This window comes from Stigmatopora nigra, unplaced genomic scaffold, assembly GCF_051989575.1.
Source record: "Stigmatopora nigra isolate UIUO_SnigA unplaced genomic scaffold, RoL_Snig_1.1 HiC_scaffold_27, whole genome shotgun sequence".
Classification (NCBI taxonomy): domain Eukaryota; kingdom Metazoa; phylum Chordata; class Actinopteri; order Syngnathiformes; family Syngnathidae; genus Stigmatopora; species Stigmatopora nigra.
Genome location: NW_027551606.1, coordinates 1972372 through 1987371, shown reverse-complemented (window position 1 = coordinate 1987371; position 15000 = coordinate 1972372). Strand labels below are relative to the sequence as shown.

The 15000-nt window shown below is 44.3% G+C and overlaps 1 protein-coding gene across 1 annotated transcript in view; it reads left to right on the top strand.

Annotated features, from left to right (window-relative positions):
- Positions 1 to 15000, top strand: part of tmc3 (transmembrane channel like 3) — a 62473-nt gene that overhangs the window by 46067 nt on the left and 1406 nt on the right. Inside the window, 5 exon segments of the mRNA XM_077711674.1 lie at positions 1 to 6; positions 315 to 440; positions 545 to 623; positions 6278 to 6320; positions 6404 to 6671. The exon segment at positions 1 to 6 is cut by the window's left edge and continues 105 nt beyond it. Coding sequence (XP_077567800.1) covers positions 1 to 6; positions 315 to 440; positions 545 to 623; positions 6278 to 6320; positions 6404 to 6671 — 522 coding nt within the window.

Genomic DNA, 15000 nt, shown 5'->3' with positions numbered 1-15000 from the left:
TTTTAGGTGAGAAGTAACTTTTTGATATTTTTTTATTTACAAGACAGAATGCATTTTATTCATCAATGAACAGGCATAACATGCACCAAATCATACATGGAAAGAAAATTTGGTTGGCAATGCCATAAATAAGTTGGTCATATTTTTTATTTGAAGGTACACAGGTAAAATTATATATCATATAACAGTCACAGAAATGAATTTCTTTACCCAAATCCTTGTTTATGCAATACTGTGCCTGGTGTTCCTTATTTGTACAACTGTTTAGCGTCGGTAACCCAGTTAACTTTTCATTTTGTCATTATTTCTTACAGCGGTCAAGAAAAAATCTATGACATACTATCTGAAACAGTGGCCAGCGACTTTCCCCAGTGGTTCAGTAAAGTGATGAGTTATGTCACCAGCCCAGTTGTAGTTCTACCAGCACTACTGCTTTTGTTGTAAGACCACATGTACAGATGACCCAGCCCCGCCTCCACACACTCACATACACTCATACACAACAAAACAGTACGATAATTTCCATCAACTTTTTGTGTTTTAGCATGCTGATATACTATCTCCAGGCCATTGCCAGATCTTTAAAATTCACCAACAACCAGCTGATGATGCAACTTCAGACAGTGAGTCTAAAATCATTATAGCATAAAGTTGCTAATATTGTTTTGAAGATAATGGTACACACATGTTGTTTAGTTTACCTTTGGGCTTGTCTCCTGATTGGATGACCAATTTAATTCAGGTGGTTATGCAATACAATATACAGTATACTTTAGTATTGACAAATCACAATAGCTGACCTGTTGTGGTTACAGTAATAAAGAAATCTTGGCGCATTAACCCATACATTAACACCCTTATATTTTAGGATTATAAGTCACATTTCTTTATAGTTACTATATATACTCCACTTGGATTTGTCTTTGTAATTATTCACAAAATATATAAGATATATACCGCAAGAGGGTGTTCCAGGCATGTGTTGATTATTTAAACATTGGCTGTTGTTGGACTTTTTTGTACAATCATACCTAAACTATAGCAGTAGCCAGGTTGCAAGACCTGCCACAACAGGTGAATAACTGTGAGGTAGTGACTAGGTATCCAACTGCTATTCTTTCAGAAGTCAGTTATTCACCTAGCCCAAGTGGCTTCAACACAGATGATAATCTTATTAGAAGATGTAACATCCCTCTTTGCTGTTTTACTAGTATAATTGAAGACGTCTTACCAAGGTTAGCCTCGTCCTTCTTGATGGAGCTAAAGGTAGTCTCAAATACCTTCAAAATTGAGCGAAATGACAGTGTGATCATAAGTGTTCCCTTTCATTGCCATATCAAGAACTTGCACCTTCCCTTTGAGTGTCATCATTCGCCGTAGCTGTTTGGACGTAGTAACACTTAAATAAAAAGAAGAAATCACATCGAAACTCTGTGGAGCAATGTTACCTCTAATTGTTCATATATCTGGGCATACAGACAACCTACCTGAGCACACTGAGGACCAGTGTGAGCAACATCATAAATGCTCGCAATCGGCACACACCAGTTTCACACCTGCCATAAGCAGGTGCATGCCTGCTACTTATAAATGATCTAGTCGTAATAAAATGGAATGATTATTATCTATGAATATAACATCTTAATAAATGTCCCTACAATATGCACAAATCTGACTTTAATTTTACCTTATTTTTATGTCTGCCATTCTCACTCCACATTCTCATTCAAATGACTTTTCTGCTGAATGTTTCACTTGAGATAGTGAAATTCCCATCTATGCAATATTTTTCCATTGGAAAACTCGCTTACAACTTTAGCATTGCTGCATGTTTTGCAGAAGAGACCGTTCTCACCCAATTTCACAGCTAGTTCTTCTATGTGCACATACTCCGACAGCCATTCCATCTAAAAAAACATTTCCTTTTTACTTTACTTCTACTTTTGTTGAGTGGTGATAAAAGCTTGGGAGCCGCTCCAACAACCCATTAGCTACAGTTGTGGTCAAAAGTTTACATACTCTTGTGAAGAACATATTGTCATGGCTCTCTTGAGTTTCCAGTTATTTCTACAACTCCGATTTTTCTCTGATGGTGATTGGAACAGATACTTTGTCACAAAAAACATTCATGACATTAGGTTGTTTTATGACTTAATTATGGGTGAACAGAAAAAAGTGATCAAATCTGCTGGGTCAAAAATATACATGCAGCAGCGCTAATATTTGGTAACATGTCCCTTGGCCATTTTCATTTCAATTAGGCGTTTTTGGTAGCCATCTACAATCTTCTGACAAGCTTCTGGTTGAATCTTTGAGCACTCCTCTTGACAGAATTGGTACAGTTCAGTTAAATTTGATGGATTTCTGACATGGGCTTGTTTCTTCTACATTGTCCACAAGTTTTACAGCCCTTCTATCTTTTTTTTAAATTCTGTCTAATCACCCTCTTCCTACTGCCACAATGAAATTTCCCAAATACGAGATGAATAAAGTTATCCAATCCAATCCAATCCAAGTTCTCAATGGGGTTTAAGTCAGGACTTTGGGAAGACCATATGAAAACGTTAATTCTAGCCTGATTTAGCCATTCCATTACCACTTTTGATGTGTGTTTGGGGCCATTGTCCCCTTGGAACACCCAACTGCGCCCAAGACCCGATTTTCGGGCTGATGACTTTAGGTTATCTTGAAGAATCCTTTTTCAGCAAAAACAGCCCCACAACATAATACTACCACCACCGTTTATTAAATCAAGCTACAAGAGCAACATATCTGCCTCCCCTTTTCCATTTACTTCGGCGACTCTGCATCTGGGTTCACTTTCCCCTCCGATCGCGTCGCACTCCGCGACGCGATCGTAACAGCACGATCCGACCATCATGGACCCAGCGGAGCGCCACCCACGCTCGCGCCGACGCGCTCGGCGACGCCAACTATCCACCTCGAAGACACCGGACTGCTTGGAGTGTATAAGAAACCCCTCAGAATCGTTTAGGAGTTTTGTAATGAACACACCGCGGTGCGGGGCTCTCAGGCACATCATTGCTGGAGATGAGTCTCAGCTGGTAGGAGAGTTAGATCCGCAGCGTACTCCTACGCCCCACCACTGCCATGCACGTCGCCCTGGGAAGCCCTTACAGTTTAATCATGATGCCCAGGTGCGTACAACCACCAGAAACCGCCCAAGTTATCTTATGCCTATGACCAGCGGAATTGATTGACCATGGAGGGAGCCTGAAGATTCTGGTGAGGAGGACGTCGTTGAGGAAATTGATTTTTTCGCTGGCGTTTCGGAATCCGATGATGAATTCTTCGACCAATTCGGACCCCGAGACCTTCCACTGGAGGAGGATTACCCCTATTTTTCCCCCGATAATTCCTACTCCAAATACCCCGACCAGCAATTACAGAGTGGGCTGACCACCTATTATGGGACACGACGTGATGGCGGGGGTGCTGTGCAATCCTCCCAGAGGAGGCGCCGAGCGCCACGCCGTAGAGCGAAGCGAAAGCAATGCCTGGACACACTAACCACTGTCCAAGTTACGCGCCCGACCACGTCCGTCCAAGCTCCTTTTCCGACCACGTCCGTCCAAGCTCCTCTCCCGACCACGTCCGTCCAAGCTCCTCTCCCGACCTCGACCACGTCCTTCCTAGTGCCCGAAGTTACTCGGCCGAGCTCGCTGTTCCAGTCGTCCCAGGATACTCGGCCGACCTCACTGTACCAGCATCTCCTAAAAACTATGCAGCCCTCACCGTTCCAAGTGCCCGAAGTTACTTGGCCGACCACGCCTTTCCAAGTGCCCGAAGTTACTCGGCCGATCACGCTGTACCAGCATCTCCTAGAAACTATGCAGCCCTCCCCGTTCCAAGTGCCCGAAGTTACTCGGCCGACCACGCCTTTCCAAGTGCCCGAAGTTACTCGGCCGACCACGCCTTTCCAAGTGCCCGAAGTTACTCGGCCGATCACGCCTTTCCAAGTGGCCGAAGTTACTCGGCCGACCACGCCTGTCCAAGTGGCCGAAGTTACTCGGCCGACCACGCCGTTTCAAGTGCCCCAAGCTCCTGTGCCAAGGCCACGCAAAGTACTCCCGTTGCCTTTGGGGTCGCCAGTCGCACCCGTACCGAAGCCACGGATCAGGTTTCTGGTGACAAACGGCCATTCTAGAACCGCTCTCCCAAGCACCGCTCTCCCAAGCACCGCTCTCCCAAGCACCGCTCTCCCAAGCACCGCTCTCCCAAGCACCGCTCTCCCAAGCACCGCTCTCCCAAGCACCGCTCTCCCAAGCACCGCTCTCCCAAGCACCGCTCTGTCCAGCGCCTGCCTGTCCAGCGCCTGCCTGTCCAGCGCCTGCCTGTCCAGCGCCTGCCTGTCCAGCGCCTGCCTGTCCAGCGCCTGCCCGCCCAGAAGCGGCGACGATGCTCCGGCGCTCGTGGAAGACGGGGCCGGCGACGTCGAGAGTGGTAATTCGCCGGAGTCCCTGGAAGAAGGGACTGGTGACGTCGAGAGTGGTAATTCGCCGGAGTCCCTGGAAGAAGGGACTGGCGACGTCGAGAGTGGCAATTCGCCGGAAACCCTGGAAGAAGGGGCTGGCGACGTCGAGAGTGCCAATTCGCCGGTGCCCCTGGAGGAAGAAGCCGGTGAGGTCGAGAGTGGCAATTCGCCGGAGTCCCTGGAAGAAGGGGCTGGCGACGTCGAGAGTGCCAATTCGCCGTTGCCCCTGGAGGATGGGGCCGGTGACGTCAAGAGTGGTAATTCGCCGGAGTCCCTGGAGGAGGAAGCCGGTGACGTCGAGAGTGGCAATGCGCCGGAGTCCCTGGAAGAAGGGGCTGGTGACGTCAAGAGTGGTAATTCGCCGGGGTCCCTGGAAGCAGGGGCTGGTGACGTCAAGAGTGGTAATTCGCCGGAGTCCCTGGAAGAAGGGGCTGGCGACGTCAAGAGTGGTAATTCGCCGGAGTCCCTGGAAGAAGGGGCTGGCGATGTCAAGAGTGGTAATTCGCCGGAGTCCCTGGAAGAAGGGGCTGGCGACGTCAAGAGTGGTAATTCGCCGGAGACCCTGGAAGAAGGGGCTGGCGACGTCAAGAGTAGTAATTCGCCGGAGTCCCTGGAAGAAGGGGCTGGCGACGTCAAGAGTGGAAATTCGCCGGAGTCCCTGGAAGAAGGGGCTGGCGACGTCAAGAGTGGTAATTCGCCGGAGTCCCGGGAAGAAGGGGCTGGCGATGTCAAGAGTGGCAATTCGCCGGAGTCCCTGGAAGAAGGGAGGGAGGGAGGGAGGGAGGGAGGGAGGGAGGGAGGGAGGGAGGGAGGGAGGGAGGGAGGGAGGGAGGGAGGGAGGGAGGGAGGGAGGGAGGGAGGGAGGGAGGGAGGGAGGGAGGGAGGGAGGGAGGGAGGGAGGGAGGGAGGGAGGGAGGGAGGGAGAGAGGGAGAGAGAGAGAGATAGTTTTTCCCCTTTCGTTGTTCATTTTTTTGGCTAGTGCAACTTATATTCAAACGCGGCTTTTAGTTCGAAAAATATAGTACACTACAATACCATATTATAACTTGCTAACTTGCCTACATCACAATTTCTACAATATGCATTATATATGCACTGCAATTTTTTTTGTTGACAAAATACAATGCTTGAGCCTCTAAATGACATGTTGCATGTGGTAGAGTTGTTTCCCAAATAATAGTTGTGGTTTCGAGCCTTAGTCCAAGGGACCACGTTAAGTCACAGGTGTCAAACATATTTCACAAAGGGCCAAGTGGGTATAGGTTTTCCTACCAACCAGGGAAGACGACACATTTTCACCAATGTGTTCTTGTATAACTCAATCCAGTTGATTCCGGGCAGGTGGTGCTTGGTTAAAATCTCCAAATTGTTTGATTCATTTTTAGTGCCACTTATCCTGACAAGGTTCACAGGGGGTGCTGGATTAGCTAACGATGGGCACCAGGCGGGGGACAGACACCCTGAATTAGTGGCCAGCCGATAGCAGCGCACTAGGAGACAGACAACCATTTACACTCTCACTCACTCACACGTAGGGGCAATTCAGAGTGTTCAACATGCTCATCTTGCATGTTTTTGGGATGTGGGATGAAACCGGTGTACCCCACACAATTCCGGGGATCACATGCAAACTCCACACAGGAAGAAACCTGGGATTGAACCCTTCAACTGTGAGATATTCTTAGGTGTCCGCACTCACATGGCCTATTGTGAAATTAGTTGGACATTTGTAGTTTAAGAAAATATAGAAAATTGATAATTTGTTATTTCAATCCTTTTAGGAGCGCACTGATGATAAAAAGAAAGTCTTCCAGATGGCTGCAGGTGTGCAACATTATCACTCTTGGAACTTTTCTCCACAGAGCACACACTTCTTATTTTACATTACTATTCCAACCCTTTCTTAGCAAGCCATCAGACACCTACAGAGGAAGATGGGGATCCAAAACCGGAGGAACAAGAGAGTGACATTACCAGCCAAGATCCATCGATCCAAACTCCCTCCCCAAAACGGAACAGCAGCATCACTCATTTCCATACTCCCGGACAGCGAAATAACAGCATTCGCACAATAGCTCAGTCTGCATCTCGGGGAGAGCTAAACAGGCCTGTGGCTGGATGCTCCAGAAGTCCTGGTACAGTCACCAAACAAAGGCTGGACCATTTACCTAACAGGTGTCAGAGATTAATATTGTGGCAAAATGTCAAATGATTGTCAGATTAAAATAGATTTAGATTCAGGTTAGAATACAGTTGCACGCTTTTTAACTGTAGAGAACTCACCCGTCAAATTTGACCTTAAGCAATGGTTGTAACACCAAAAAACTTGTTCACCAAGGTTAATGCCTTTCAACATATTGATGAAACTGAATTACACAGTACAGTATTCCACTTACAATATTGCAGTACAAGTAACATCACCCCTCAATATAGAGGGTATGGAATTTAACCCCTGTTTATTGCGTAGATGCCTACAATTTTTCAGAAATTTGTAATGCCCTAGCACAGGGGTGGGCAACTCCGGTCCTCGAGAGCCGCTATCCGGTCTGTTTTCCATATCTCCCTCCTCTACCACTCCTGAATCAAAGGATCAACTCACCAGCAAGCTGTCCAGAATCTTATTACCGATCCTATTTATTTTACTTAGGTGTGTTGGTGGTGGGACATATGGAAAACAGACTGGATAGCGGCTCTCAAGGACCGGAGTTGGCTACCCCTGCCCTAGCATGTAGAAAAGGAGAGCCATGCTCCTATGAGGGATACTATAAGGGAGAAAAACACATCTAAAATACAGATACTACATCACATACAATTTATTTAAAAAGTGTGTTTTATAGTTTGACATTAAATGTGCACTGCTGCTGCTACTCCTTAAGGTGCAACTAGGCAAACATTTAGGTGATTTGGGAGGGCCTTGGTTTTAAATTCATGGGAGCTGTAAAACTACGACTGCTAATGTTTGTTGTCTTTCCCTATTTACCAAGAATATTTTATATTTTATTTGCCGCATCTGGCCCTGCGAGCTCGTAGTATTGTCAAGCAAAGACTAAGATGATAATTTTCACATTTTATTTTCAAAGCCAACCACATCAGCCGTCTGCTGGATTGCTTTTTCTTAGTCATTTCTGCTTGAAATTAGTCGCATGAACTACGCAACAGCACCGCTATTGTGAGTTTTTATTTCCATCATATTTTCACTTTGGTTTACAATGTTTTACCAGAAATAACACCCAAACTTTGCTTTAATAAGTAAAATTTGTCTGCATTTCTTTTGAAATTGACCGTCAGTTTTCCTTACTTTTTCCTAAAAGGCATACTTCTGCTTTCGTATATATTATAAATTCCTTTATTGCATACTTTACATACATTTGCACCGTCACTTTTCACTATCTCATCTCATTTTCTGAACCACTTTTATACACAACGACAGGTGCTGGAACAGTAGCATCATTAACACTCACTGTTCTCCTGATTCAGAGCTCTTGGCAGTTCGGTGTAGGCCTTCCTATTGACCTAGGGAGCTACCAATAGTCATTGTAATGGCTGTTTACATTCCACCGGATGCTAACGTTAGCACGGCCCTTAGCCTCCTGGTAACGACTGTAAGCAAACAGCAACAGACCAACCCAGTTTGAGTCCTTGTTGTCGCGTGTGACTTCAACAAAGCATGTTTAAAGACTCTTCTGCCTAAGTTTATCCAGTACGTGAAGTGTCACACCAGAGGAGATAAAAATCCAGACCATGTTTATTCTAACTTCAAACATGCTTATTGAGCCACAACCCTCCCTCACCTTGCTGGATCCGACCATCTCTGCCTGTCCCTCAACCCTTTATACACCCCACTGCGGAAGATATAAAGGCCACGAATAAAGATAATAAAAACATGGCCTGAGGACGCACCTCCGTCCTTTGCTCTATCCTGCAACTCCATTTCCCTTAGGGCTTTTACATCATCTGCTATACCCTGTAGGGCCTTGACAGTTTCGTTAACCCACACTCATGTAACAGTTCAATGTCTTTACACGGAGCATAACTTTACCCACTCGAAGTTGGCAAAGTTGTGATAGTGTGATTTTCTGGGGGGGTTATGGTCACGTGGAACACCACCCCCCCAGATTGAATCATGTGGTTTGAATTGCACTGATTTTGATCTCTCATCGCTTACTGTTATGTTCATTACCCTTAAAAGGAATGCATCTCATCTGCCTAACTGCAGATTTAAGTGTGATGTCTAGACCCAGTGAATTCAGGATGTCAGGATACCACACATCTTCTCCATAGTAGTTCTCCAGATTGTTCTGTTCACACCACTTCACTCTCCTCTGTGATAGGAGTATGTCACCATCTTGTTTTCCAACTCGAGTCTCTGTGGGTGGGGCGTTCAGACACGCCCAGGCAGTCACTGACAGTTCAGTCACTAACAGTGCAGTCACTGTGATGTGGGTGGCAACAGCTTTCACTGTGGCCTCTGTGTAGAAGTGGAAAGTCTATGGAAGCTCAAGGTTAAGTGAGGGTTGCTTGTGGCATGTGAGTAGACGGGTGAGTTTTTCACGGACAAGGGTTTTGACACCGTCCAACTTCCAGTCTACTCAGAGTCACCTGTGTCTCCAACTACCCTGACCTGGGATTGGTGAATCCACTATGACATTTAAGCACTCTTTGCTGCTGTGGAGGTTGGTGAGTTGGGCCACAAATGGGTTTTCCCAACCCTGGAGATAATCAGGACTTTTTTATAACTCGGATCAGGATCCAGTCACCTGGCTTCACCACCTCCTGCAAAGTAGACAAAAGGGGATCACGGCAGCTTGCATGTGCTTTGGACTAGCTTCTCCAAACATGTTACCATCCATTCTGTGAGTAGATCTGCCTCGCCCTTAGTCTTTTGTCATCGTTCACCTTCCCATAGAGGAGGTTGAAATGGTCTTCCATGAACATTTGTTTGCTCTACCAGTCCCACGCTCTTTTGGATGCTGTCCTCGTTTGGGCCTGAGGTTATCCTGCACACCATGTCTGCAACAAATCAACCAGTTCCTACAAAAAGTAGGTATTTAGACCTCTGGGACATGGAACACACGCTGTACCATGTCCATCATCCCCCCCTGTTGAAACATGACTCCTTCCATGGCTCAATTTTGGAATATTTTTTGGTAGGCACGGTAGGCCTTTAGCTGTGTATATTGTGCAGTAAGTGTTTGCGCTGCTGCTTTAGCTGCTGTCGTCTTTAGCGTGTGCCTAACACCTGCAAACAGCCACTTGGTTGGGCTTAATACTCCAATGAACAAAAATCCCACTAATCTTACTTATTCCATCACTTTGTTTGTGAAAATCTAAATGCCCTATCACTCAAAAGTAGATACACCAGCTGTTATTCTATTTTGATCACTGCTTCCATGTTAAGATCAAGAACTATATTTGATTTTTCCTTTCCTGCAAATACACAAATTAACTAATCATACAAAAAATATGAAAAATACAGAAAGCGAACCAGGCTGCTTTCTCCTCATGAAAACAGCTTTCCCGCTCTCTGCAACAGTTACATTCACATCAATTAATATCCAGAAAAAAATGTATACATTCATAATTCTGAAAAGAATTGAACCTACTAAAATGTAAACACCCCTTGTTTGTCAGGTTAATATTTTTTTATCATAATTGTCTTCTAGAGCAATTAAAACTCATTACTTATAATAAGCATAGTAAACAAGTCCCAATTCATTTAACAATGTGTATCGCGTTGTATATTAAACTCAATTGTTTGGAAATTCAAAATATCCCAAACTAGTAGTCTTTTTTATCAAATGTAAGATTCCATTGTCTTTGGAGTTTGCCAATCATCTCTTATAAAACTTTCTTAATCAATACTTTTCAATAGTCAGGCATAAAACTAAGATCAAGTTACATTTCTATCCATTGTAGTTTCTCTTTTCTCTCTAATTGTTTACTTTAAAAATCTGTAAGACAGTTTGGTCTCAATTGAAACGCTTTCACTTTTTCATGGAGACAATAAAACCAATACCAAAAGTTCCCATTTGGTTCATGGCATGGCTCCCGGAGCAATAATTTATTCCAATCAATATTGAAATGCGTTCCATTACGTCTGATCACGTCAAAAAGTTTATCTTACCTGTCTCCTCAAACGTTTCAACTGAGAGAACCTTCTTACAGTGCAAAGGTGGATCCCGCTATTCTCGTGTCTGCTGTTTGGTCAGCAACACGTGTACGGACCTTTTCATTTTGGGTTGCTCGTGCGTCTTCTCCATGTTTTCTGTTGAGAAGTACAGTCTCCTTCTGCTAACCCAAATTCAATGCATTTCATTACATGTTTTTCTTTTAAGCAGATTAGTCTAATCATTCAGCTCCAACCGGTAGTGAATAATGGCGTTTGGCGTGGTCTAATAAATAAGCTTTCCATATTTTGTTTCCTGGTCGACCTCGTTATGGAACCTTTTGTCAATTCAGTCAATTGTTCTGTTAACACAATTTGGATGCCATTATCACTATAAATCAATGGCAATTTGCAATTTCATATCATGCACTGTCTTTGTTTTTCTCAGTGCGCCCAAATTTCGCATAGCAGATTTGTTCCTCCACTTCAACTTCCATATTTGAGTACTGTTTTTTTTATTAAAAATTTTATTTGACAAAATATTTTTTCCATAATTTGTCGTCGCCATCCCTGTAAAGGGCTTTTTGGCAATTTCAGAAATTGACTCCAATTTGCTAAATCCTTTTCCACCTTGATATCTAACGGATTGATTATATCTTGGTGGTTGGCCAATCAAAAACACAAAAAGACAAACAACCATTCACGCTCACACTCATCAGACATCAGTGGTCTGCAATTTTTATCACTAGTAGAGAGGGCCATCCCCAGTCTGGGGCTTCTTGGCAGCTAACCTTTTGCTGTCCTATCAGCACTAAACATTCTCAAAAGAACTAGGTTAACGGCATTTGGTTGACATTAATTGTTTGATGCTAATACAATCCGTGATATTTTAATGGTCATTAATATGACTCACGCTAAAGCATACTTCATCTTGTTATGGAAAGAAAAACAACGAAACATGTTTCGTGCACTAAACATATTCATTCTTATTCCATCCTATACAAATATATGAACGTCACCTATGGCCAAAGTTTACGTCTGCCGCATATCTTGTGTATTCCCCTTTTTTGACATACATACTCCCCAACGATATGCAAATATTTTCCATTTATGGAATGTATTTCTCGAACTTTTTCACGAGAGGAAAAACGGGATTTTCACCAGCCTTCTTATACATTAATTTTAAACAGCACTTTACTGTCTGCCTGCCTCCTCTCTCCGGCCGGGTTCCTTCTTCAAACGGGCCGCGATTGACCGAAACTGCCCTCTTTTTTCAAAGTAAGAGTAGCTGACTTCAGAAATCTTGGCTTTTCAGTCCACTGCGGAAATTCAGAAATGAATCTTCCCGGGTTTCGGCACCAGAAAATGTTGGATCTAATCCACATACATTCAATAACTTCGTATCAGAGGAAGCACACAGAGTTGGTCGTGATCAGAATTTACCAGACTTCAGCTGAAGGAGGGGGTCAGACTGGCCAGCGCTGGTAGATGAGTCCATCCCCCAGCCTGACCAGTTCGAATCTCTAGCTACCCCCAACAGTTAATATAGTTTTAATCAACAAAGAGTCATGTGAACCACGTACAAACTTTAGGCAGGAAGAGGTGAACAAAGAAATGGGCGTGTCATGGTATATGACGCGCCCCTAACTCATAGGTGTCATGATGGAAATTTCCACTAGGCTCTGCAAAATTCTATCCTAGTAACTAGACTGAATAAAAGTATAAAGAATACATTTTATACTCCACAGTTCTGTCCTTCAAAAACTTGGGGGTCCTCATCACGGACAAGCTCTCCTGGTCTACCAACACCATGGAAGTGGCGAAGAAGGCCCAGAAACGACTCAGTTTCCTGAGGGTACTCTGGAGGAATTACATTGACACTTAGCTTCTGGTAATCTATAAAGCCACTGTGGATGGCATCATGGCATACTGCATTACAGTGTGATATGATGGAATCATGGCAGCAGACAGAAAAGCCATGCAGAGAGTGATCAACACCGGCCAGAAAATCATCGGATGCTCTCTGCCCTCATTGAATTACATTGCCAGCCCTCGCTACCTCAGCAGAGCGGGTAACATGGTTAGGGACCCATACCACCCTGGTTACAACCTGTTCCAGCTGCTGCACTCTGGCAGATGCTACACGTCTCACAAAGCATGGACAAATAGACGTAGGGACAGCCCCCCCATAGCCATTAGTTTTCTGAGCTTGCATTAGCACGACACACAATTCCTTCTGTGCAATAACTTCAGGGTGTGCAATAACAACGTGAAATATCTTAGATCGTGCCATATTTTAGAATTCACCTTGCCAGGACGTGATTTTTTTATTACTTATTTATGTTTTTTAATGGGAAAACACACTTCGTAGAGTAGCACCATCAATTTTGTTATATGCAGCTGTGTATGGTGTCAATAAAGGCTGATTTTATTTTATCCATGCTTTTGGAATGTGGGAGCAAACCCACGCAGGACATGCAAACTCACCACAGGTGGACTGGCTTGGACTTGAACCCGGGACCCCAGAGCTGAGGCCGACGCACTAACCACTCACCTCACCAGGCCACCTCTTTTCCTGCTGTGTTTGAGATTCTAATCGACGTTTAAAATGCCTCCTAAGTGTCCTGCCGAATAATCATTACAGGAGCTACCGGCGCCTCACTGTTGCGGAGTGGGGACTTGGGTGGAAAAGTGGAGCTACAGAGAGCGGCCGATCGGCCAGTGATCCGGCGGCACATGCCGGTGGCGAGCAAGGTCTGGCCCGCGACACAATACGTCAAGGAAGAGTTCCCTAACATAACTGAAGACAGTGATTATCTTCCGCAGCATGTTTTTTGGAAGAGGATGCATTCTTACACGGATCGCATGTGTGGGGATGCTGCTGGCTGACTTCATGGCAAAGACAGCCTAAATCAACAAGTTCAACCGTCCTCTTGGTTTAAGAAAAACAAAACGAAAGCCCCTTTGCCTGTCTACTGGATGAGCAACCGGAAAGCCTGGATCACGAAAGCTTTCACAAACGCTTTTATCCCGAACATGAAACTGTACCTCGCTGAAAGGGTGTTTCCCCCCATGGACTTGGAATAAAACTCCCATTAACTTGTTTTTTATTCATTTATATCAAGCAGAAGTGAACTATTTTCATTTTGGGTACAGTATTTACATTTTTTTATATATATTTAGATATTAATACATTGTGTTTTCATATACTTATAACTGAAATATTTCATAAATACATAATTGTACTTGTGTACTTGTATTTTTGTATAGGTACGAAAACGTAGTATGGTACATATTTATAATAGGGTTGATCCCACTTATTGTCAGGAGTCGCTGGATTGCCTCTCCTGACATGACGTCACGATAATTATCAGCTGTGACTAATTTCGTGATTAGATTATTTTTGGTATTTAAGCATTGTGATTTTCTGTGGACGCTGTTAGGATCGCCGCCGCGTAGTGCGAAGCGATCGCAGGGGAAGTTGAACCCAGATGCAGAGTCGCCGAAGGAATGGAAAGGTGAGGCAGATCTGTAGCTCTTGTAGGTTGATTTATTGAACGGGGTAACATAACTTCAACAACTTAGCTTGACCACTCATTACAAACGAAAACAACATGCGGCGGGGCGTCATGGAAACAGCAATGACTACGAGGATTTACAGGAAACGAAACCAGAACTTAACCAGTACTTCACCAGGCGATCCAACGGCGTCCACAGAAAATCACAATGCTTAAATACCAAAAATAATCTAATCACGAAATTAGTCACAGCTGATAATTATCGTGACGTCATGAAATTAGATAATAATCTAATTTCGTGATTAGATTATTTTTGGTATTTAAGCATTGTGATTTTCTGTGGACGCTGTTAGGATCGCCGCCGCGTAGTGCGAAGCGATCGCAGGGGAAGTTGAACCCAGATGCAGAGTCGCCGAAGGAATGGAAAGGTGAGGCAGATCTGTAGCTCTTGTAGGTTGATTTATTGAACGGGGTAACATAACTTCAACAACTTAGCTTGACCACTCATTACAAACGAAAACAACATGCGGCGGGGCGTCATGGAAACAGCAATGACTACGAGGATTTACAGGAAACGAAACCAGAACTTAACCAGTACTTCACCAGGCGATCCAACGGCGTCCACAGAAAATCACAATGCTTAAATACCAAAAATAATCTAATCACGAAATTAGTCACAGCTGATAATTATCGTGACGTCATGTCAGGAGAGGCAATCCAGCGACTCCTGACACTTATCCATGAAAATCGAGGGATTGGTGAAGTACAATACCCCCTTAAGATTCATCAATTGTTCTGTTTTGTTCTTATTCTCAAAACACAAATGAATGAAAGCTGTGTGGTTTTACCGACTGGTAGCAAAAAATATCTTTTGGCTAAC